At 66.3% G+C, this 21,928-nt stretch overlaps 3 protein-coding genes across 3 annotated transcripts; 2 read left to right on the top strand and 1 right to left on the bottom strand.

The window, feature by feature from the left end:
- Positions 1-7: 7 nt before the first annotated feature.
- On the top strand, positions 8-5,808 carry SLC25A10 (solute carrier family 25 member 10). Its single transcript, XM_061376950.1, has 11 exons — positions 8-137; positions 2,247-2,366; positions 2,490-2,604; positions 2,681-2,729; positions 3,088-3,129; positions 3,309-3,352; positions 3,795-3,865; positions 3,964-4,056; positions 4,200-4,277; positions 4,359-4,415; positions 4,823-5,808. The coding sequence occupies exons 1-11, from the start codon at positions 48-50 to the stop codon at positions 4,922-4,924; spliced, it is 861 nt and encodes a 286-aa protein (XP_061232934.1). The 5' UTR covers positions 8-47; the 3' UTR covers positions 4,925-5,808.
- Positions 5,809-7,162: 1,354 nt separating this feature from the next.
- Positions 7,163-15,921, top strand: GCGR (glucagon receptor). Its single transcript, XM_061376963.1, has 14 exons — positions 7,163-7,324; positions 12,882-13,025; positions 13,229-13,325; positions 13,441-13,548; positions 13,670-13,791; positions 13,885-13,991; positions 14,111-14,264; positions 14,330-14,489; positions 14,569-14,629; positions 14,857-14,926; positions 15,057-15,145; positions 15,257-15,395; positions 15,490-15,531; positions 15,605-15,921. Exons 2-14 carry the CDS (start codon positions 12,975-12,977, stop codon positions 15,878-15,880), a joined length of 1,476 nt encoding a protein of 491 aa, XP_061232947.1. The 5' UTR covers positions 7,163-7,324; positions 12,882-12,974; the 3' UTR covers positions 15,881-15,921.
- Positions 15,922-19,944: 4,023 nt separating this feature from the next.
- MCRIP1 (MAPK regulated corepressor interacting protein 1) lies at positions 19,945-21,846 on the bottom strand. The gene is made up of 5 exons (XM_061376915.1): positions 21,761-21,846; positions 21,629-21,673; positions 21,441-21,559; positions 21,263-21,361; positions 19,945-21,163 (listed from the first exon to the last, which is right to left on the bottom strand). Exons 2-5 carry the CDS (start codon positions 21,634-21,636, stop codon positions 21,099-21,101), a joined length of 291 nt encoding a protein of 96 aa, XP_061232899.1. The 5' UTR covers positions 21,637-21,673; positions 21,761-21,846; the 3' UTR covers positions 19,945-21,098.
- Between the last annotated feature and the right edge of the window lie 82 nt (positions 21,847-21,928).

Here is a 21,928-nt window from a genome sequence, read left to right as displayed (position 1 = left end):
GGGCGTGGTCTAGGCTGGGGGCGTGTGTTCCCCACTGAGAGGCGCCGATGGCGGAGCGGCGCGTATCGCGCTGGTACTTCGGCGGCCTCGCGTCGTGCGGCGCCGCCTGCTGCACGCACCCGCTGGACCTGCTCAAGGTGAGGGGATGGAGACCGGCTCCGGGGGCCGGGGGGGGATCGGAGGGGATGGGGAGCGGCCGCAAGGGGATGGAGAACGGCTCCGGGGGGTCGCTGACCGGCTGCGGAGGAGCGGTGAACGGCTGCAGGAAGCGGGTTCTGAGGGACCGGTTCGCAGCTGTGAGGGCAACGAGCGCGCTGAGACGCGGCCCTGGGCTCGGGGGCGGGGGGACGACAGGGACGCAGGAAGACAGGGACAGGGCTGAGGGGCTGCGGGCCTGGCCCAGCAGCAGCTGTGGGGACGTGATGTGGGAGGTGGGCGCTCCGGGGAGCTCGGGGTGCCGGCCCGGGGGGTGCGGCGCCGTGGAGGACGTCCTGGGCAGCCCTGCCCGGGCACGGCAGCGCGTCCGGGGCTCCCAGCGCTGGACGGGGGCCCATTGGACTCCGTGTCCTCAGGCCAAGGTGTCACCGAGGCGCCCTGGCCGGGCTGGCATCTCTGCTCCCGCACAAAGCGCGCCGCGCACAGCCCTGCACTGCCAGCACCCACGGTGGGGTGAATGCCAGCGCTGACCCGAGCCCTGTGCCAAGCAGCAGGGAGCCCGGGCCGGGCCCGCAGGGGGAGCGGGAGGGCACGGCCTGGGGCAGGCAGCCCCTACCCAACCCGCGCCTGGAGAGAGAGGATGCGGTGGGCACCGGCCCAGGAGAGGAGCCGGCACCGGCAGGGGGATGCCGCTACCCCGGCCCTCGGCCTCTTGCTGTGCCTGGCTGGAGCTGGCCGACAGCCCACGGGGGCTCGGAGGATGCCCTGGTGAGGCGCCAAGAAAGGGAATTTGTCTGGCACATGCCTCCAGGTCTGCCTCTGAGCCAGTGACGGGTGTGACTTTTGGGCTGTGTCCCCACAAGGCAGCCCCTGTGTGCCCTGCAGCCGAGCAGCCCGGGCTGGTTTTGCCAGCAGATTTACACCTGGATATTGACCACGGACCTGCCTTTGGCCCAGAGTTCATCTGCCCTGGGGCTGGTGCAGGCCCGGGGAAGCACGAGGGGCCAAGGGCCTGCAGGGTAGGGGGTGAAGGGTGCTTCACTGAACCTTTGGACCTTAACCTGGTGGGAGCCAGCCTGTGGCACCGCCGGATCACTGGAGCCAGCTGTGGGCAGCCACCGGCCGCCCCCGGCGCTGCCTGTCCCGGCAGTGACCGCAGCGCTGCCCGGCTCCTCCCCTGCCCGCCCGCGGCCCTGGGACCGGAGGCAGCCGCGGGCTTCCTGGTGCGGCGCTGCCCGACCTGCCTGCCCGGTGCCTCTCCCGCGCTGCCGGCAGCCGCCCCGGCACAGCCCCTGCTCCGGCCGCCGGTGCCCGGGCTCCGCCTGCAGCGCCCGGGGGCAGGTCCCTGCCCTGCAGCCCCGCTGCGGCCTCGCACAGAGCGAAGCTGTTCCCAGCGTCCTATGGCGTGTCCCACGCTGCGGCCGTTCTGTAACGGGAGCCAGGCCTGGGCCCCCGCCAGCGGCCCTTTGCTCTTCTGCATTTTATCTGCTGGCCCTCTGACCCACACGTGATGTTTGCGGTGGAGGGCAGCGGGCTGCTCAGGGCGTGCTGCTCCGTCCCCGCCAGCCCCATGTCCCGCTGCTGAGGTTGGGAGCGGAGCACCCTCATTCCCAGGCTGTGCCCGGTCATGGCATGGAGCGCGTGAGCGGGGCTGTGCTCCTGCCTCTGCGGTTCCTGTGCCTGGGAAGGAGGGAAAGGGACTCCTGGAGGCTGTGGCTGCCGCGTGTGGAGGGTGCAGGCAGCAGGAGGTCACGAATCCATGGCCCCAGCAGACGCCTGCCGGTCGCTCACTCGTGTTTCTGGCCCAGCGCCTTTCCCGGTGGGGCTGGTGCCGGTGCCTCATCCTGGGGCACGGAGCAGGGCAGTGCCTGGGAAGGGCTGGCTCAGGTGCCTCAGCACTTCCCCTTCTCCACCAGCCTCCTCTCTCTGAGGCTGCTCGGGCCAGGTTCCAAGTGCTGCTGAGGTGCAGGGAGCCTGGAGCTCTTGCTCCAGTGCTAACAAGTTACCCTGGCAAGACTCGGAGCGGCTCCCCCTGCGCTCCCTGTGCCCAGCGCCAGGCCGGTGCACTGACACTGCCAGCTCTGCCCCAGGTCCACCTGCAGACGCAGCAGGAGGTGAAGATGCGGATGATGGGGATGGCGATGCATGTGATTCGCAACGACGGTTTCCTGGCGCTGTACAATGGGCTCAGCGCCTCCCTGTGCCGGCAGGTGAGTGCCACCGTGCCTCGGTGGCCTCTGGTCCCCCGTGGAGCTCCAGCCGCAGCGCTGCCCAGTGGGACTGGAGCTGAGGCTGCCCAGCGGGACCCAGCGGCTCCTCCTTCTCTCCTCCAGATGACGTATTCCTTGACTCGCTTTGGCATCTACGAGACAGCGCGGGACCGCTTAGGCCAGGGCAGCCAGGGGCCTCCCCCCTTCTACCAGAAAGTGCTGCTGGGTGCACTGGGAGGTGAGTGGGGCAGAGGAACCCTCGCCCTGGGATGCCTGGGGCCGCAGGAGCCCCTGACCCCAGCTCTTTGCCACAGGTTTCACCGGCGGGCTCGTGGGGACACCGGCAGACCTGGTGAACGTCAGGTCGGTGCTGGCACGTTCTGGTGCTGCTGGGGGCAGCTCGTGGCTCGTGTGTGGCAGCAGTCGGGGTGGGGGGTGCGCCCGTGCTCCTCACTGATCTCCTGAGCGGCCGTGCCGCGGCTGGAGGCCGGTGCCAGCGGGAGGCTCTGTGCCAGGGCTGGAGCTGTTGTGTTCGGTGTGACAGCCCCAGCCGCTGGTGCGGCCTCGGGGGGTGTGGGGCTGGGGACACCTTTCCCGTCCTGCTGCTATCGGGCGACACAACGGTCTGCTGGGCCTCTGCCCGCTCCCAGGCGGGGCCCTGGGGCTGGGGGTGGACAGCGGTGCCCGGCCCCGCCTCACCCCGCCGTGCGTTGCCTTCCAGGATGCAGAACGACATGAAGCAGCCGCCCTCCCAACGGCGCAAGTGAGTGAGGGCTCGGGTGGAGCCCGGGGTCCCTGTGGCCGCGGGAGGGCAGCACCGGTTCGTTCACCGGGGACGGCGGGGCTGGGGCTGCGGGACCACAGCCCCGGGAGCTGCAGCCTCCTGCGCGGGGCTGCCGGGAGCCCTCGGGCCCTGACACCTTCCCCTCTCGCTCCTTGCAGCTATTCGCATGCCCTGGACGGCATGTACCGCGTCCTCCGGGAAGGTGAGGCCGTACCAGCCGCGTAGGGTGAGCCCGCCCTGGCTCTCCTCGCTGGCACCGGGAATGCGCGGTTGGATGAATGGGGCCGGGAGCTCTGTCTGGAGCTGCCGCCTGTGCTCGCTCAGCCGGGGCAGGCAGAGGGGATGGGAGGCGGCCTGAGAGCACCTCTGCAGCATCCGGCTGGGGCAGGGCCGGGCAGCCCGGCCGTGCTCCGCTGTGAACGGGAGAGCTGTGGGATAAAGCACGGAGGGTGGAGCGGGTGGGAAGGGGGATGAACGGCAGCAGGAAGGAGGCAGGGCTGTGCCGAAGGCTTCTGCTTTCTGCAGCGTTAATCTGCCGTTGTGCTTCGAGCACTGCTGTGTGAGGAGTCCGGGACACGGGCTGGGCAGGGAAGGGAGTGTGGGTGATGCCCCAGGGCTGTGCTGATCCCAGTGTCTGTCTGCAGAGGGCTTCAAGAAACTCTTCTCTGGAGCCACAATGGCATCCAGCCGAGGGGCCCTGGTCACTGTTGGGCAGGTAGGACAGCTCTGCAGGGCAGGCGGTGTCCGGGTAGGGCAGGGGCTGTCCTGGTGCGGTGAGGGTGGATGTGCCAGTAATGGGCCGTGTCTCCGCAGCTCTCCTGTTATGACCAGGCCAAGCAGCTGGTTCTCTCCACTGGGCTGCTGTCAGACAACATCTTCACTCACTTCCTGGCCAGTTTCATCGCTGTGAGCAGGGCTTGATGAGGGGAGGCAGCACTGGGATGGGGTTTGCTGGCAGGCAGGGCTGCTGGAGCTGCTGAGCTCTGTATCTCTCTGGTGCCCTGGCCATTGCTGGCACCATGAGCTGCTGACCCGCTCACTCTCCCCAGGGTGGATGCGCCACATTCCTGTGCCAGCCCCTGGACGTGCTTAAGACCCGCCTCATGAACTCCCAGGGCGAGTACCGGGTGCGTACAGCCCGTCCTGTCCCCTCTATGCATTGGCCCCTGCCTCCTGCCACCCCCTCATGTCTGTCCCTCTTGGTCCAGGGAGTTACCCACTGTGCCATGGAAACTGCCAAGCTTGGACCCCTCGCCTTCTACAAGGTACCTACCTGGGGCCATGTGGGATGGGTTGGTGGGGTGGAGTGGAGGAGGCTGGGCTGGCTGGTGAGTGCCCAGAGGTGAGTGCCCAGAGCAGCACTGGGACCCTGCTGCTGGAGCCTGGCTGGTTCCTGTGCTGGAGCTTCTGCCACAGCTCTGCTGACACAGCAGTGATGCTGCACTGGTGTGCTCGGGGCAGAGGGGTCAATGCCTGGCACAGACCTGAGTGCACAGCAATGGCTGCGGTGCCTCCCTTACTGCTGTGACCGGCCCTGCCTGTCACCGAGGCCCCAGCTCCCTGGGGCTCACGCTGCCCTGTGCCCACAGCCTTGCGCCACTCACGGTGCTGCGAGGCACCTTGGCCATGACGGGGAGGCCCAGGTCCAGATGCTGACTCTGTCCCCTTCCAGGGCTTCATTCCCGCTGCCGTCCGGCTCATTCCTCACACCATCCTCACCTTTGTCTTCCTGGAACAGCTACGCAAATACTTTGGGATCAAAGTGAGCACCTGAGGAGGAGGGACAGGCCCTGCCTCCCCCCAGGGTGAGCGCGGGGTCACCACTGAGACCCCAGGACCCCTCCACTACCTGAGCCAGTGCCAGTCCCCTGGCCCTCACCCCTGCTCCTGTGCCTTGCCAGTGCTGTGCCTGGCCAGTCCCAGCGTTTCCCTTCCTCTCACCCTGTTCTCAGTATTTCTGTTACCTCTGGGCTATCCTGGGCCCCTTGTCCCCTCTGCACTCTTGGTCTGGGGGTCTTTTGGCAACTTCCCACTGCCCACAAGTCCTGTCCATGCCCCCCTCAGCCCCATCCCTCCTGCCCATGGGGCTAGGGGCTGGAGCCTACCCTTCAGCAAGGCCTCTGCTGGGGCACAGGTGTTGCTGGCAAGCAGCACGGGGAGGTGCGGGTTCAGCACAGCCCCATCATCCCACAGTGCCTGTGGCACCTGTGCTGCTCCCCTGGCCCCAGCACAGCCCCTGTCCCCCCACACTCCCCCGCTGCTCCTGCTTGGCCAAAATTTGCCAGCGCTGGTGGCTGCTGCGTTCTTCAGGGATTGTGCCTCATACCAATGATGGGAGACCGGACCCTGGGGAGGGGGGGAGCACCCCAGCCCCTGCCCGTCTGCTCCCCTGCCAGCGGGAGTCCCTCTCTCCCGGCCCCTCCTCGGCCAGGCCGTGGCCCCAGGCCTGGCAGTGGGTGCTCAAGGACCTGCCACACGTCCCGCACCAGCCCTGGCCCAGGCTAGAGGATCCGGGCTGCCCTGTGCCCCCCTCACCCTGCACCACCCTGCATGGGGGCTGCAGCCCCCGGCCATGTGCACCCCTGCGTGAGGTGCTCCCAACGGATCGAAGAACTGGAATATCTGTGACCTTCATGTGTAATAAAAGGTGGAACAAGCTCAGGGCCTGGAGTCCTGCCTCAGGGGATGAGGAATGCTGTGCTCCCTCCTGCTGGGGGGGTCCGTTTGGGAGCCAAGTGCAGGGAGCGGAGCAGGGCTCCCTCCATGCTGGGGGGGGTCTGTGCCCTGTTACCTGCTCCAGCCCCATGCAGTGGGGAGCTGTGGGCTGAGTGCCCTGGGCCAGCCCTGTGCCGAGTTGTGCCCAGCCTCAGCCATGCCAAGGGCGCCCGCCGGCCTCTGCCTCGCTGCGGGAGCTGCCTCCTGGATGTGTCACTAATTGGGTTGCAGCAGGCGGAACAGAGCCAGCCCGGGCGGGCAGAGCACTGAAAGCTCGTCACCTTAACGAAGCCTAATGATGCTGGCTGGCATGGCCACTTTGTTCCTGCGCCTGGCTCCGGGTGACAGCCATGGTGAGCGTGGGGCGAGCTGAACCCCTGCCTCTAACCCCCAAGCCCCACTGGTGGGTGCTGCTCTGCACCCACACCCAGGCTGGGGTGGAGCAGGAGAGCCATGGAGCTGCTGGGCCCATCCCAACGCCACCGCCCTCCAGCAGCACAGCCCGGTGCCAGCCAGCAGCAGCCATGGTGCTACCATCTGCACCAGCCCTGGGCCACAGCACCCACCTTTCCTCTTCCCATGTCCCTTACAGCAGCCTCACCACAGCCCCACTGGCCCATGGCCAGACACATGCCAGAGTGTGGCGCTTGTAGGAGCACTTTTTACTGACATCGGAGAGTGAGAGCCCTCTGGCCGGGCACCAGCGCCTTGACAGTGGCACCTGAACTTGCTGTTGCTGCCCAGATGCCCCTGGTCCCATCCTGCCCTCTACCAGCCCCCTGTAGCGCCCCAAGCCCTGGCCGCGCTACCGGGGGGGTCCCACAGGGCTCCTCATGCCCGCATGGTGCTGGGGCTGTCTTTGGGGCCGCAGCAGTGGGTCCGCAAGCCCCGGTGTGTGCCCGGTCACCAGCTGTGCTGCGGCGGGATGTGAGCGCAGAGCGGTGAGCGCAGAGCGGCCCCGCCAGCGGCAGCCGCCCGCAGCGGGGCTCAGAGCAGCTCCCGCCGCCCAGCGGAGGTTTGCCCGGGACCCGAGCGGGGCCGGAGACACCTCCCCGGGGGACCCCGCGGCACCCAGCGGGGCTGCACCGGAGCTCGGGACACTCCGGTCCCGCTACCCCCGCCGAGCAGAGCCGGTTCCCGGGAGAGGGGCGGGGGAGCCGGCCGGGGGGACAAGCGCCTGCGCCCCGGCTGCTCTGCAGTGCGGCCGCAGGTGATGCGGGGCGGGGGGCACCGGGCTGCGCCCCACCCGTGCGGGCGGGAGGAGCGGGGCAGCGGGACGCGGCTCCTGGCCCGCGGTCCCTCCCCCCGCGCCGGTCCCTCCCCCCTGGGCCGCCACAGCCGCCGCCGCCGCGGCTCCGGCAAAACTTTTCGCCGGAGCGGACGAGCGCTCCGGTCCCGGTCCCGGTCCCCGGCAGCACAGAGATGCAGCAGGGAGCTGCTGCGAGCCCAGCCCGGACAGGTACGAGGAGTGCGGGTGAGGAGGGAGAGGAGCGCCCGTCCCCGCGGTCTCGGGGGTCCCCGTCCGGCGGGATGCCGCCCGTCCCGGCGGGGGGGATGTGGGCTCGGGTGGTGGCTGCGCATCCCCGGGGCCGCGGTCGAGCCGCAGGAGTCCGGAGCAGCAGCTCCCGGAGCTGCCCCGGTGCTGGGCGCCGGCCCCGGCGGGTCTGAGCGCCTCGGGAAGGGGTGTCCTGGGCCAGGGGGTCCCGGCGGAGCTGCTCCTGCTCCCAGCCCGCGCCGCTGCCGCTGACACACGGGAAGCGGCTCTGCCGCAGGGTCTCAGGGCACCGGCAGCCCGGGCGCTGTCGTGAGCCTCAGCGGGAGCATCTCCCGAGGATACCCCGGGCCGGGGGGCGCCCGCCGGGTCTCCCGCCGTGGGCACCGCGGTGTTTGCCGCTCCCCAGCCGAGGGGGGCAAGCAGGGGACACTTCCACCTTCCCAGCGCCCCAGGCCCCCGGGTGCTGCAGGGGCCCATCGCGAGTGCCCTTTGTGACTCTGTCCCAAGCTCTGCTGTGTCAACACAGCGTTGGTAAATGGCTTTGTTTAATCAGGACATGTTGGGTATGTGACCTTGCCGTCCTCCTGACCGCAAGCCCATCTCCAAAGCAGCCGCTGAGATCCCCCCATGCCCGGCGCTGCGCTTCCCAACGTGCTGCTCCCTCGGAGGGAGCCCAGCCCTGCTGTGGGTGCCCTGACCCATGGCAAATCCAGCGGCTGCCCCCGGGATTTCCTCAGCTTTATCTGTGCATCAGCAGGAAAATCCAGGGCCCACAGGACCCCTTCTCAGCGCGTTAGTGCCGCCCCAGCTGCCAGCCCGGGTCCTTCCCACCAGTCCTGCTCCGCTCCGCCCGCCGCCGTGCAGGGTGTTTTGCGCTTTGTTGCCCGGAGAGGGAAAAAGAGAAAAGGCTGAACGGAGAAGAGGCAAAATGTGCATTCAGAATAGTTAATGAAAAAACGTGGCTGCGAGCCCTGATCGGCAGCACAGAGCTGAGAGCACGCACCCAGCGCGGCTCCGTGCCCTGTGCTGTGCCAGGCAGTGGCAGCCGGCAGCAGGGGAGACAGGGCAGCGGCTCTGCTCCGTGCCCCGGTGCTCCTCCATTGCATCCTGTCTTGTCCTGGTCCCCCCTGGCCGGTGCCCTCTCCCTGTCTGTGTGCTCCAGCACAGTGGGTCTGGGGACCATGGCTGGGCTCGGCCACCCTGCAGCCCCTCCGGCCTCCAGGCTGCTGGTGGCTGGTTTCTGGCCGTGCCCTGGCGCAGTGGGTGACTTGGGACAGGCAGGGACACTGCGAGACCCTTCCAGGATGGCTGCTGTGTGCAGTGCCCACATGGGCAGGCCAGGCTTTGAGCTCACTCTTCAGCGAGGCACTGGGAGCTCATCCCCAGCTCCCCAGTGACCACGGTGTCCATTTGTGACACGAGCTGGTGGGGAGGCGGGTGCTGAGCTCCCAGCACAGGCGTGTGCACATGCAGCTCTGCACTGACCTTTTCCCAGACTTTTCCCAGCCCTTTGCTTCCCCTGTGACATGCCAACCACGTGTGTCACACCATGTCTCTCGCGCCATCCTCCTGTTTCATGGGCTTTCAAGTGATGTGATGAACAAGAAATGCCCCTTTCGCTGAGCCATGACCAGGGTGCTCAGCATCCCATGTGTGGCTCACAGAGAAGTGAAAGCTTTCATCCCCTGAAAAATGGGGTCGGGGGCTCACTGTAAGCCCCTCACACAATGCTGAGGGGCTCAGCATCCCCTCTCCAGAGCCTGGGAGGCAAGGGGTGTTATTCAAGCACTGGCTGGCTGCCCAGCTGTGCTGGCAGAGCACACATGGTACTGGGCAGTGTGGTACTGGTACTTGGTACCAGACAGCTATGGAAGATGCTCTTTTGGTGGCAGGGCTGTCTTGGAGGTGATGCAAAGAGCTTTTGTCCTGTTTGCGTCCTGTGTTGCTGTTGACGAAAAGCTATCAGGGTTGGTTTAGGTTTGCTTGGTCCGAAGTGCCTCAGAATCTGCCATCATGGGTGCCTCTGTGTGCCGCTGCTCAGTGCTTCCACAGCCCTGTAGCTCTGTGCAAGCCAGTTGCTGTCGTGAGAGCTGCTCTGGGCAGCTCAGCTCTGCCTCTGCTGCCACAGTCCATGGTGCTCACTTCACTGGAGAGGACTGGAGCCACTGTGGGTCGCAGGTGGGGAGCGGGTGGCATCCCTGAGCTCAGGGCAGAGACAGGAACAGGGACAGACCCCCGAGACTCTCCACCACCACTGTCTCCCCCATGCCTTGTCCCGCTTTGCCATGGTCCTGGGCAGAAAGTGGAGCAGCATCTGCAGGGCCAGGCTTGTGCTGGCATTGCATCAGCCCTGGCCTTGCACCACTGCTCATCTGCCAAGTGCCGAAGCCCCTGCCGTGCTGACGCGGAGCTCTGAGCTCCCAGCCAAGCCAGCCATGGAAAGCACCGCATTAGCACGCTGGGGGCTAATCCCTGTGTCCGGAGAGCGCAGCCTCCCCCCTCACCCAGCGAGCAAGCAGCTGGGCATGGGGCTGCGCTGTGGGGAGGGCCATGGACAGCTCAGGCTGTGCCGGGCTGTACCAGCCCCTTGGTGCTTGTGCGGGGCCATGGCTGTCCCAGGGAGCTCCCAGGTCACGTTGCAGATGCCCATGAGTGTCCCCGTGGAGGCTGCACCAAGGCACTGATCCATGTGGCAATCGGCTCCAGCGCTCCCAGATGTGGAGCTCGTTCCCTCACACGTGTGGTGACAGCCAGAGCTGAGCAGCAAAACCCCTGCTGGAAGCTGACTGGGGTGTGAGGAGGAGGGAGCTTGACCCCAGGCAGGGCTGCTTGGTGCTCAGCCGGCCATGGGGACCTGCACGGGCACAGAGCTGCTGCAGGGCAGCACCATCCATCCCCTCTTGGTTGCTGCAGTGCCGCAGCAGTGGCAGCAGCCTGGCAGGGCAGCACTCTGGGTGCTGGGCTCTCCCCATTCCCTCCCCTGGCTGGCACACCCTGGGGCCATGAGTTGCAGGTCTGAGGGGACAGGGAAGCCAGTTGAGGGGCTTCAAGGGTCTCTGCTTTGCCCCCAGTGCTGCAGGAGTTGGCACCACCAGCTCAGGAAGGGCTCAGCACATGAACGCAGATGTTGGTGATGGTTCCACTCTCCCCACCACAGTGGTGGATGATGGAGCCAATATCTGACACCTCCAGCCCTCCAGCTCATCACCTTTCCCATGTGGGTGCCACCATCCTGGGGCTGGTTCCTCTTCCCCCCCCTCCTGTCACGGGCAGTGCTAGCTGTATGTAGCCTCTGTGGGGTCAGCAGCCACAGAGCTGCGACATGGGAACACGCCACATTGCCCAGTGCCAGCAGGGGCCAAAAGTCCCTTGTGCTCATCGCAGCCCAATGCACCTGCTGTGTGCTGGGAACCTCCACCAGTGCCCATGGTCAGCACGGCCGGGGGACCCCAAAGCCTGGTCCTGGCCGGGGGTGAAGGGCTGGGAACCGTGGCTCTGGGAGGCAGATGGGCTCAGTGAAGGGACATGGAGCCGGGTCCCTCCTGTGGTGCTGCCTTGCTGAGGGGCTCCCAGCACTGGTGGCCATGGCACATCCTGCCTGCAGTGACCGCTGCCCTGGGTACCAACAGTGGGCAGGTCCGAGCACCCCAGACCTCCGTAGCAGCCACACGGGTCCTCTCTCCCTCCCTGCCCTGCCCCTCTGCACCACGCCAGGGGCAGCTGGTCCAGGGCTGCTCTGCACGTGTCTCAGAGAAGCAGCCCGGGGCTCTGGGAGCGCCCCATGGGGCAGCCGAGCTCCTGGGCCCCTCGCCCCGTGGGGACGCACAGAGCCCGGCTGCGTGGCACCGCGGGCGGCTGGGGCAGAGAGCCTGGGCAGGGCCGCTTGAGGGGGAGCCGGTGCGAGCAGCAGGAGCGTGACCTGCCCCTGCCAGGACCCCTCACCCAGTGCAGTCTGCCCAGCTTGGCCGCGGCTGCGCCCCGGGGCCGGGGGACTCCGGGCCAGAGGCCTCCCCGCCGCTAAATCCCAGTGCAGGAGCTAAAAATAGAGACACCTCTGGCCCAGAGCTGCCTCCCCGGGCCCGGAGAGGGGCTGGCAGCGAGCGCTGCTGCCCCGCGGTGCCGCAGGAGAGCTTCCTCCCAGGGCAGGGATGCTCGGCAGGGGCTGGGCCATGGGCAGTGCTGGGATGGGGCAGTTGGGGATGTGGCATGGGGCTGAGGGGGGCATGAGGACAGGGATGTGACATGGGGCTGGCAAAGAGATGAGGACAGAGAAGCTGGGCTGGGGCTGGCGAGGGGGGTGAGCACGGATATGGTGGTGCGGGGCTGGTGGCCAGTGGGCACCCACCAAAGGTCCCTGTTCCCAGAGCCCACCCAGGAGCACTGTCCCTGGGGACACTTCCTTCTGCCCCGGGACTCTCTAAACACGGCGGCGCCGGCAGGAGCCGCTCCCCGAGCCGCATCTGGAGCCCCGCCGCTGATTAATGAGCTCCTCGAGCAGCCGCGCTTGCGACACCGGGAGCGGGGCTGCACGGACGAGACGCCGCTTTCCCAGGGATAAAAATAGGCTCAGGCAGAGCAGGGAGCCCTGGGAGCGGCGCTGGCCGGGGAGCGCAGCCACTGCCCCACCGTGATGCTGCAGTGTCTGCGGTGGCACCAGCACTGCAGCCCCTCACCCCACAGCGCCGTGGGGCCGCCGCCAGAGCAGCCCCTTGTTGGAGGAGCTAAAATCCACCTCAGGAGCCCCATAACCGGCTTAGGGGGATGGAGGGAATTACAGGGCCGCGTGAGCTGGGCTTTGTGCAGTGGTGCTGGGTGTTGGACGAGGCACGTCTTCTCTTGCCTGAGCTGGGGGCAATGGAGGAGCAGTGGCACGGCAGGGACAAGCTGGCCCCAGGGGCAGGGCAGAGCTGGGATCCCTGCAGGTTACTGGTTAATGCCCTGGAGCTGGTGGCCCTCGGCTCCTGGCCTGTCTCCATCCCACCAGGGACACCTCCAGGGCCGGGGCCGGGGCGTCCCCAGGGTCACCCTGCATGGGTGTCTGGGGGCTTGGCCACCTCCACGGCTGGAAGCGGGTCTGAAGCTGGTGCTGCTGGAACAGTGGCAGCAATGGGGAGGCGAGGAGGAGGGCAAGCAGTGGGGCACCTCCTCTGGGAAGATGCTCAGACATGGAAGAGAGGTCCTGGGCTCTCAGGGCCAGGGTGTGCGGTGGCCCCATCTGTGTCTGTGCACAGGGGGCTCTGTAGGCAGCCACTGGGGAGATGCCAGGGTCTGCCCTGTGCAGGGCTGATGTCTGGTGCTCTGGCTGTGCAGGAGCTGGGGAAGTTGGCTTGGTGGCAGAGGGGTGTCGTAGCCACAGTTCTGCTGCTGTCCTGAGGAGGAGATTGCAGGTGCAGAGCAGCTCTGCAGCCTCGCTGGAGAGCACACACCAACCAGCTGAATGCTACAGCCAGGGGGGCAAGGATGGGGCAGGGGAGTGGGGCCGTGATCGTGGCAGCTCCCCATGACCCAGCATCTCGTGCAGGGTCACCCACGTGCCAGGGGCCTCGTCACCAGGGCAGAGGAGGTGCCGAGGGCCAGTAGGACCAGGGCCCTGCGCTGCTCTCCATGCGGAGGGATGTTCCAGCCACGTGTCCTCAGCCTCCTGCTGCTGCTGCTCTGCTGCCAGGTAAGGACGGGGTAACCCACAACGGTGTGGTGCCTGTGCCAAGCTGCCCCTCATCGCAGCATCACAGTGCCCCCTGCCCTCTCCTGCCGGCCCTGCCAGCCACGTGGCACAGCATGGCACAGTGTGACAGCCTCTGCTCACCCGTGGCTATCCCCCCATGGCTGTGGGTGACAAGGGTGACAAGAGCTCGCCGCTGCCCCCAGGGCCCCTGCGCCCAGATCACGGATTTCCTGCTGGAGAGCTGGAAGGCGTACCGTGAGGAATGCCACCGCAACATGAGCCGCCTGCCCGCGCCCACCGGTGAGAGCTGGGGGGGTCCGGTGGGACGGGCACCAGGGAAAGGGGCCAACAGGGGGCCAGCGCCTGGACCCTGCGCAAGTGAGGCCAAGGCCCTGCCACGTCCGTCCCTCTGCAGAGCTGGTCTGTAACCGCACCTTCGACAAGTTCTCCTGCTGGCCCGACACGCTGCCCAACAGTACCGCCAGCGTCCCCTGCCCCTGGTTCCTGCCCTGGCACCAGAAAGGTAACGGCTGGAGGCTGCACGCGTGCGCACGTGTGCTGTGTGTGCACTTGCATGTGCGTGCTCTGGTCCAGGCAGTCACACGGGGCCCAGCACAGCCCACGGTCCCCTTTGCTGTGTGCAGTGAAGCACGGACACGTGTTCAAGACCTGCGGGGCGGACGGTCAGTGGGTGACGGGCCCCAGGGGACAGTCCCTCCGCGATGCCACGCAGTGCAAGCAGGACGCCGAGGACCTGGCGGCGCAGGTGGGCAGAGGGGGGCAGCGGTGCGGGGAGCCCTCCCTTGCCCCTGCTCACCCCCTGACCCTCCCCATCCTCACCCGCTCCTGCCTGCACCAGGAGAAGTTTGCCAAGACCTACGGCAGCTTCAAGGTGATGTACACAGTGGGGTACTCGGTGTCCCTGTGCGCGCTGCTGCTCGCCCTGGCCCTGCTGCTGGGCTTCAGGTAGGGGCACAGGCATGGCCACCGTGCTGGGGGCTGGGGCAGGATAGGGGTAGGGGGGTAGGCTGGGGCTGTGCCAGTGGCTGGGTGTGGGCACTGACTGCAGCTCCCCACTTCTGCAGCAAACTGCACTGCATGAGGAACTACATCCACATGAACCTCTTCGCCTCCTTCATCCTGAAGGGTGTCTCCGTGCTGGTCATCGACGCCCTGCTCAAGACCCACTACAGCGACAAGATCGACGACTACAACGTGCACGTCTGGCTGAGCGACGAGGTGAGTGTGGGGCTGGGGGCCGGGGGGGTGTGCAGGCAGCGCCACAGCACTGATCCCTGCCCCAGGCGGCTGCAGGCTGCCGTGCGGCCACGGTCTTCATGCAGTACGGCATCGTGGCCAACTACTGCTGGCTGCTGGTGGAGGGCATCTACCTGCACAACCTCCTGGTGGTGGCTGTCTTCTCTGAGCGGAGCTACTTCACCCTCTACCTGTGCATTGGCTGGGGTGAGTGCAGGTGCCTGGTGCCCCAGCCCCATCCCCATCCCTTGCTGTGCCTCACCTGCCTCTGCTGCCCCCCCTCCAGGAGCACCCGTGCTCTTCCTCATCCCCTGGGTCGTTGTGAAGTTCCTCTATGAAAACATCCAGTGAGTACCAGCCCCTGCAGCAGCTTGTGGGTGTGGGGGACACGGGCAGGCATGCATAGGACACACTGAGGGATGGTGGGGATGGTTTGGTGATCCTGGAGAAGCCCCACATCCTCACCCCGTGCAAGGAGAGTGCTTGGCCATGGTGCTTGCTCAGCTGGGGCTGCCGATGCCACACCAGGTTCTAGCAGCTGCCCAGTTCCTGTCCTTGTCCCTCCCCTATTCAGGTGCTGGACCACCAACAACAACATGGGCTTCTGGTGGATCCTTCGCTTCCCCGTGTTCCTTGCCATCCTGGTGAGTGCGAGGCTCTGGCCATTGCAGCCCCATGCTCAGCATCTGTGAGAGGGGGTGCCCTGGGCAGGGGATGGAGCTGCCCTGCCTTTCCCTGCCCCTGCCCCTCACGGTTCACTCTGCTCCTCTGCAGATCAACTTCTTCATCTTCATCCGCATCATCCAGATCCTGGTCTCCAAGCTCCGCGCGCACCAGATGCGCTACACTGACTACAAGTTCAGGTGGGTGCTGGGCAAGGCCCCAGCCCTGTGGAGCCGTGCTGCACACACTGACATGCACGCATGCATGTGCACATATCTGTGCCTGCACCGCCCGTGACCCCCTCTGCACAGACTGGCCAAGTCCACGCTGACGCTGATCCCACTGCTGGGCATCCACGAAGTGGTTTTCGCCTTCGTGACGGACGAGCACGCGCAGGGCACCCTGCGCTACGTCAAGCTCTTCTTCGACCTCTTCCTGAGCTCCTTCCAGGTGAGCCCCAAGCTCTGGGACCCCCCCATCCTGAGAGGGGCCAGCTCAGGGCTGGGGTTGGGTCCCGGCCGTGCTCCTCATGCAGCTCTTCCAGGGGATGCTGGTGGCCATTCTCTACTGCTTCGTCAACAAGGAGGTGAGCGGGATGGGGGGGTGCAGCCGGGGGGGCAGCCGTGGCCACGAGCCCACACTGACGGCGCTGCGCGCAGGTGCAGGCAGAGCTGCTCAAGAGGTGGCAGCGCTGGAAGCTGGGCAAGGACCTGGCCGAGGAGTACAAGCACACGTACAGCCACGCGCCCAGCGCCCGCAACGGCGCCGGCGGCTCCTGCGAGAAGCACCAGCTGGTGAGCGGCTGCGCCAACGGCCTGGGCCGCAGCGCCCAGCGCCCGGAGAGGAGCGGCCGCAGCACCGCCGAGCACCTCGGCCCGGGAGACCGGCACCATTGCTACGAGTTCCCGGAGACCACGGCCGAGAGCCACTTCTGAGCCGCGCCCGGCCCCACGCTCCCTGCAGGACCCTGCCCGTGCTGGGAGCGCAGGACCCAGACCGTGTGGGGAGGGAGGGGTGGGTGGGGGGGATCCGTGTGCGGGGCTGGTGTTCGTCCTGTGGTGCTGCCTGTGTGCGCCTTTGAGACCCTTCATGCGGTGCTGTAATTTATGTGTTGTAACTGTAAATAGGTGTGTGCCCATGCCGGCTGCAGGGCCAGCTCTGCCTGCATCTCTCTGTCCGGGCTGTGGGGACGGGGGATACCATGGGGTGATGCATACAGCCACGGATGGGGAGCTGGGCCACCCAATCATGGGTGGGCTGCACCAGAAGGCAGCCCCACAGCCTGCACCCCAGCCCCACAACCCCATAGCCCCACGCAAGCTGAGAACAGGAGGCAGCAGCCGCTGCTGTCCGGGGCTCCCGCTCCTGCTGCGCGCTGCTCTGGCTGCTGATCAGGGCCGTGCTCCCGCTGCCAGCAGCCCTTAATTAAATCATTTGGCTCTGCCCGCCGGCACCCCGCTCTCCTGGGAGCTGGCCCAGACACACCGGGCAGCAGCCACCTCCAGTGCGGGACCGTGAGCAGCGCCGCGGGGTGCGGGGCTCTGCCGGTGCCTCTGTGCCGGTGGCAGGAAGGGAGCATGGGGGACCAGCACCGTAAGAGGCTTGTGCTGTGCACATGAGCGCTAAACCCGGATGCCGAGGCTTTGGGCACCACAATTGCCTGGTGTGCAGGGATTAGGCAGACGAACCTCTGGCCGGGGCACCCTGCCCCGAGGGGCGATGATGGGATGCACAGCATCCTGGCGTGACCCTGCTGCCCGGGGCACTGCCCATCCCCAGCACTGGGCCCTCAGCATATGCTGGCTCCTGGGGTGCCCCCCTGCGAGCACCCCACACCCAGGGGCCTGGAGCTGAGCCCCGGCTGGCCCGGCCACATCCACCCTGTCCTCGCACCGCCGTAGCCTGCAGAGCGCTGCTGGGGTCCACGCTGGCTGCCCGGGGCGCTGGGTCCAGGCCGAAGGGAGGGAGGGCAGAGCTGCAGCTCCGGCTCCCGGCACCGGGTACTTTTCCTCTGTTTACTTGACAGTTTTCTGTCTGCCGCAGGCGAGCGGGACCCAGCGGCGGGGCCGGCGCAGAGCCAGCAGCGGGGACGTGGGGCAGAGGGGTCTGTGCCGCGGTGCCTGCGGCAGTGCGGGGGGAGCACAGCGGTGCCGTGGGGACGTCACCCGTGATGGAGCCGCGCTGTGGGGCTGAGTGGGCAAAGGGGAGGGGAATGAGGGGCCAGGTCTGTGTGGGCGGGATGCAGGGACAGGGATGGGGTCATGGAGGGGGACAGGACAGACCCTATGCAGAGCTGTGGGGTCGGAGCCGGCAGCCCCTGCAGAGCCACTGGCCCCACGGCCGCTGCGTCACTGCGGCCTCCTGACGCGGTAACGGGCCTAATTGAGGCAAATTGCTGGAGCAGGGAGCTCTTCCTGGGAAGGTAAATATGGGCACTGCAGGCGTGGGGCTGGTGCTCCAGCATTGCCATGGAAACACCCCACTTTCTCCCTGCAATGGCTCCACAGAGCCAACAGCACCCCCAGACCCTGCCCAGCTCCCCATGTCTGCACATCATGACAGGGAGCCCAAGCCAGCACCGGCCCTTGTGGTATCCCTGTGGCAATGTCTATGGCACTGCCCCACAGCCCCTTGTTGTGTGTCCCCCCCCCCCGGCTGTGTCCAGCACCCCAAGGAGCCTATGTCAGGGCAGCTGAGTCCTGACCCCCACTCCTGGGGGCCAAGGCACATGGCAAGGGCTGGCTGGAGCTCAGAGCTGCTGGCACCCTGAGCAGGACGGTACCTGCTGGTGGTGGGGAGCTTCATGCGTGTCCCTACAGCCCGCACCCAGCACAATGGCCTGGCACTGCCATGTGCACCCTGGCAGCACCCCAGGGTGGAGGGCTTGGCAGCACAGCCTGCATCCAGCACCCCACAGTGCATCTCAGGCAGCACAACCTGTACACCACACACAGAAGCACACACAGAGACAGCCCTCGGCTGCCCATCAGGAGCCACCATTCCCAGCGCCTGGTGGAGTGAAGGTGCTGCCATCAGCCTGCACAACCCAGGCAGAGAACCCCAGACTGGTTTGGTTGGACCTTAAAGCTCCTCCAGCTCCAACCCCTGCCACGGGCAGGGACCCCTTCCACTGGAGCAGCTTGCTCCAAGCCCCTGTGTCCAACCTGGCCTTGGGCACTGCCAGGGATGGGGCAGCCACAGCTTCTCTGGGCACCCTGTGCCAGCGCCTCAGCACCCTCAGCATGAACAGTTCTTCCCCAGCGGTGCTGGGGCAGAGCTCAGGCTGCTGCAGTCCCACCTCTGGGAACCAAAGGTGTGGAATGGGGCTGGGGCCGCCAGGGTGACCGGGGCAGCAGCTCCCCCGCGGCTGCAGCAGCTTCTCGCATGAGAACTCCCACTTTATCAAGGGAATTGAGCACCGCAAATTGGTGTTCTAAGTAGATCCTACCTGCTGCCGGCCACTCTTCGCACCGCTAATGCAATGATACAACACATACCTCTCCTCCTCCCACCAGTTAATCTAATGACAAGCACCGCATCCGAGTCAGAGGGAAAATAAACCCTCCCTGGATTAGATTTTTAGAGGTAAACAGCCTCATTTCTGTGCCTGCGGCCTCAGCCACTCACAGGCACCGCCACCTGCCTACCCCCCCGCTGCCCTCCTCACCCCACTGTGGTATTAGTCTTTATAACCATGCCCTGGTGATGGGATGGGGTTTGTACATTGCATTAGGGTTGGAGCCACTTAGCCTCTGGCTGCACAGGGCCCGAGCCAAGACACAAACAAGGCAGGGGCCAGCGGGGCTGGGCTGCAGGACCCCCAGTATTGCCCTGGGACACAGCTGCAGCCCCCGGGCCTGCCCCAGCCACAGGGAGCAGAGCTGGGTGCTGTGGTGGCAGCTGGCCAGGGGAGGAAGAGGAGTGGGCACCGCACAGAGCCTGCTCCGCACCAGCCATGACCCTGGCTGGGCATTGGAGTCAGGCGCTGGCAGCTCACTGCACCAGAGCATGGGGGACAGGCCCCATGGATGAGCTGCTGCACCCCAGCAGCGTCAGCTCCTGGTGTGCTGGGGCAGCCCCATCCTGCTCCCCTCACAGCACCCATGAGGCGCAGGGTCCAGCCCCTTCCCACCACTCAGGACACATGGCTCCAGCCATGCTTCGAGCCAGGGCAGCCACATGTGTCTGCCACGCTCCCAGACACACCCCAGGGCCCATCCTGCTGGAGAAGTCAAAGGAGAAGGGCAGTGACAGCGACAACTCTCACCTCCTGCCTCTGCACCCCACGGGCTGCAGGGTTCCACCCCAGGGTGGCTCCTGCACTGCCCCTCTGTGCCAGAACCAGGCAGTGCACCCTGAGAACGTTCTGGTGATGGGAGTCATGGCTAAGATGCACTTGAGGAGAAATTCTAGCAATGCTAAGTATAGTTTAAATGCCATCGAAGCAGGGGAGGGAAGAGGATCCTGGTGTATTAATAGTCTCAACATTTAGATGCCTCGTCCAGTGACAGTCCTTGGGATGCTGGCTCGCAGGAGGGCTGCCAGTGCCGAAGGGCACTGTGCTACCAGCAGCGCCAGGTCATACACGCCTGTGGTGGAATGAGGAGCCCAGAGCAAGGGCAAGATTCCTTCTGTAAACAAGAAATGAAAGTGTAGAGCAGCTCCTGTGCCCTGGGACTGCTCCCGAGGACTTGGTCAGGCCGTTACAGCCAGTTACAGCCTGAAATGGGAAACACGGGGCTCCTCTAACAGGAATGGTTTGTAAGCCTAAAAAGCAGAAGACCAAAGGCCCTGCCCCAGCGGGGCTGCAGCACCCACAGTGCAGTGGAGGGACTGGGGAATCAAGAGGGAATGGTTCACCGGAATGGCACAGCCACACAGCCCTGCCCCAGGCAGCATCCCACTGCTCCAAAGCACACAACCCCCAGTGAAGGGAAGGGAGCAGCCCTGTGCCCGGCCAAGGCAGCGGGGCTGCAGTGGGCAGCAGCACACCAAGGCAGACCCAAAAGGACACCAGCTTTTATTTACAACATGCCTCAAGTGACAGACAACAGAAAAAATAGAAAACAAAAAAAGAAAGAACAGTCTAGCTCAGTGACTCAAGAGAGGAAAGGGAATGGCAGCCACAGGTCCCCTGCACCCCCCAAACCCACTGGTGCTGGCCAGAGCCCCAGCAGCCCCTGCCCTTAGAACCAATGGTGAGCCTTGCCTGGAGCCCAAGAAAGCCCCCCCTGGTGTGAGTTACACTGACTACAGCTGCCCCCCCAGTGACACTCCTGCCAGCTGTGGAGGCCGGATCTCATCCATGGGTGCACATCTGGAAGTGGTGTTGGTGTAACACAAGCCAGCGCTGCTCTGGAAGGGACAGCAACAGTCATAACCGGCCACCCCCTGCTGCTGCCTGCTCTGGAGCTGCAGAGCTCTGAGGTGGGGGACACAAACCCCCCTCCAGGCACCACAGAGGTGCTCGGGGCAGGGGCCAGGGCTGACACCCCAGTGCTCTCCATCTCCAGCTCCAAGGGACAGGCCCAATCTAAGCACAAAGTAAATCCAGCCTTGGATACACGCCCAACAGCTCTGACAGCGCTGACCAGCCCCAAACACCATCAGCCCCAGTGGAAATTACACTCTATGGAAGCAAGGAAGAATGACCAGGGTGCAACTGGTGCAGCACAAGGGGTGTTGAACTGGGGCTACTGTCCCGAGGCACAAGGGTGGAACTGATGCTCCCTTCTTCTTCCCCAGCAGTGGTAGATCCTCGGTGCACAGAAGGGAGCAGAGAATTAGCGCTGCCTCTGCTAACAACGCAGCTGGTCTGCTCTGCCCTGAGCCCTGCCACGCACCAGAGCCCACACACGCAATACACCAGGGGCAGAGATGGAAGGAGAACAGGAGACCCGTGATCCCAGCATGAAGAGGAGGACAGCTTGAGGCCAGAGAAGGCTATGAGTGGGGGACTGGAACCCTTTGCAACGGGCTCTGGGCATCCTCAGTGAGCACCTTTGATTTCAGGTAGCTTCCGAGCCAGCCCCGGAGCTGACCGGCTCTCCCGCAGGCTTTTGGGAGCACAGACCAGAGGAAGAAATCAACACAAAATCTCAAATGAAATCTGCTTGAGGCCCTTGGAGCACAGCCGATCCGCGGGGACTCGCCTTAGGACTTCTTCGCATCCTGTGTGTTCCTCCTCTTCAGATCGCCCAGGTCGACAGGTTTGAACGCTGCGGGGAGACAGGAGGGGCTTTGGCGGCAGAGGCCGCGGCGCGGTGCCGCCGGGCCGGGGCCGGCAGGAGCCGCGGGGAGCCCCCGGCCCCGCTCACCTTTCAGGCTGGGGTTCGGCATCTTCTCCACGTACTCCTCGACCAGGCCGCGCTCGGAGCCCATCTGGCTGCGCAGGTCGCGCTCCACGCACTGCCAGGCTGCGGGGACACGGGTGAGAGGCCGCTCGCCGCCGCCGCCACCGGGCCCGGCCCCCGCCCCCGCCCCCGCCCCGCTCACCCTCGTAGATGAAGCGCACGTTCTCCTCGTGGGCCGGCGTGAAGATCTCGCTGCCGGCGCCGGGGGAGCGCGGGCCGCCGCTCCGCTTCCCGTTGTAGACCACGCGGGACACGGGGGAGCTGAAAGCGAAGCGCGGGGCTGAGCCGGGCCCGGGGCCGCGGTTGGGCCCGGGGCCGGGCGGGGCTCACCTGGCCATGGCGGCGGTGCGGCGGCGGCGCGGCTCGGCTCGGTGGCTGCGGGGAGAAAGGAGAGGGCGGCCAGGCCGGGGCTAGGCCGCGGGCCGCCCCCCGCCCGTCGCCATGGCAACGCGCGCCCCTCACCTGGGCCCGGCTCCCGCCTCCGCTCGCCCTCGGGCCGCCACGGAAGCGCCGCAGCGCGCACGCGCGGTCCCGCCCCGCTCTGGTTCGGTTCCGCCCCGCCCCGGTCCCGCCCCGCTCGGTCCGGTCCCGGTCCCGCCCCGCTCCCGCCCCGCTCCGCGCACGGACCCG

Source organism: Neopsephotus bourkii, unplaced genomic scaffold, assembly GCF_033783945.1.
Source record: "Neopsephotus bourkii isolate Nb327-2 ecotype Australia unplaced genomic scaffold, CSIRO-AGI_Nbou_v1 NB_1749, whole genome shotgun sequence".
NCBI lineage: Eukaryota > Metazoa > Chordata > Aves > Psittaciformes > Psittacidae > Neopsephotus > Neopsephotus bourkii.
The sequence above is the reverse complement of the archived record's forward strand: the minus strand, read 5'-3'. Positions and strand labels throughout refer to the sequence as shown.

Excerpts from the sequence above, each read along its gene's own strand:
- SLC25A10 (XM_061376950.1), top strand. The coding sequence starts at position 48 with ATGGCGGAGCGGCGCGTATCGCGCTGGTACTTCGGCGGCCTCGCGTCG. Across the intron at positions 3,866-3,963 it reads CCCTGGTCACTGTTGGGCAG|CTCTCCTGTTATGACCAGGC; the intron begins GTAGGACAGCTC and ends GTGTCTCCGCAG. Across the intron at positions 4,278-4,358 it reads ACTCCCAGGGCGAGTACCGG|GGAGTTACCCACTGTGCCAT; the intron begins GTGCGTACAGCC and ends CTCTTGGTCCAG.
- GCGR (XM_061376963.1), top strand. The coding sequence starts at position 12,975 with ATGTTCCAGCCACGTGTCCTCAGCCTCCTGCTGCTGCTGCTCTGCTGC. Across the intron at positions 13,326-13,440 it reads CCGCCTGCCCGCGCCCACCG|AGCTGGTCTGTAACCGCACC; the intron begins GTGAGAGCTGGG and ends GTCCCTCTGCAG. Across the intron at positions 15,532-15,604 it reads ACTGCTTCGTCAACAAGGAG|GTGCAGGCAGAGCTGCTCAA; the intron begins GTGAGCGGGATG and ends CGCTGCGCGCAG.
- MCRIP1 (XM_061376915.1), bottom strand. Across the intron at positions 21,362-21,440 it reads CGTGCGCTTCATCTACGAGG|CCTGGCAGTGCGTGGAGCGC; the intron begins GTGAGCGGGGCG and ends GTGTCCCCGCAG. Across the intron at positions 21,164-21,262 it reads GCCGAACCCCAGCCTGAAAG|CGTTCAAACCTGTCGACCTG; the intron begins GTGAGCGGGGCC and ends GTCTCCCCGCAG.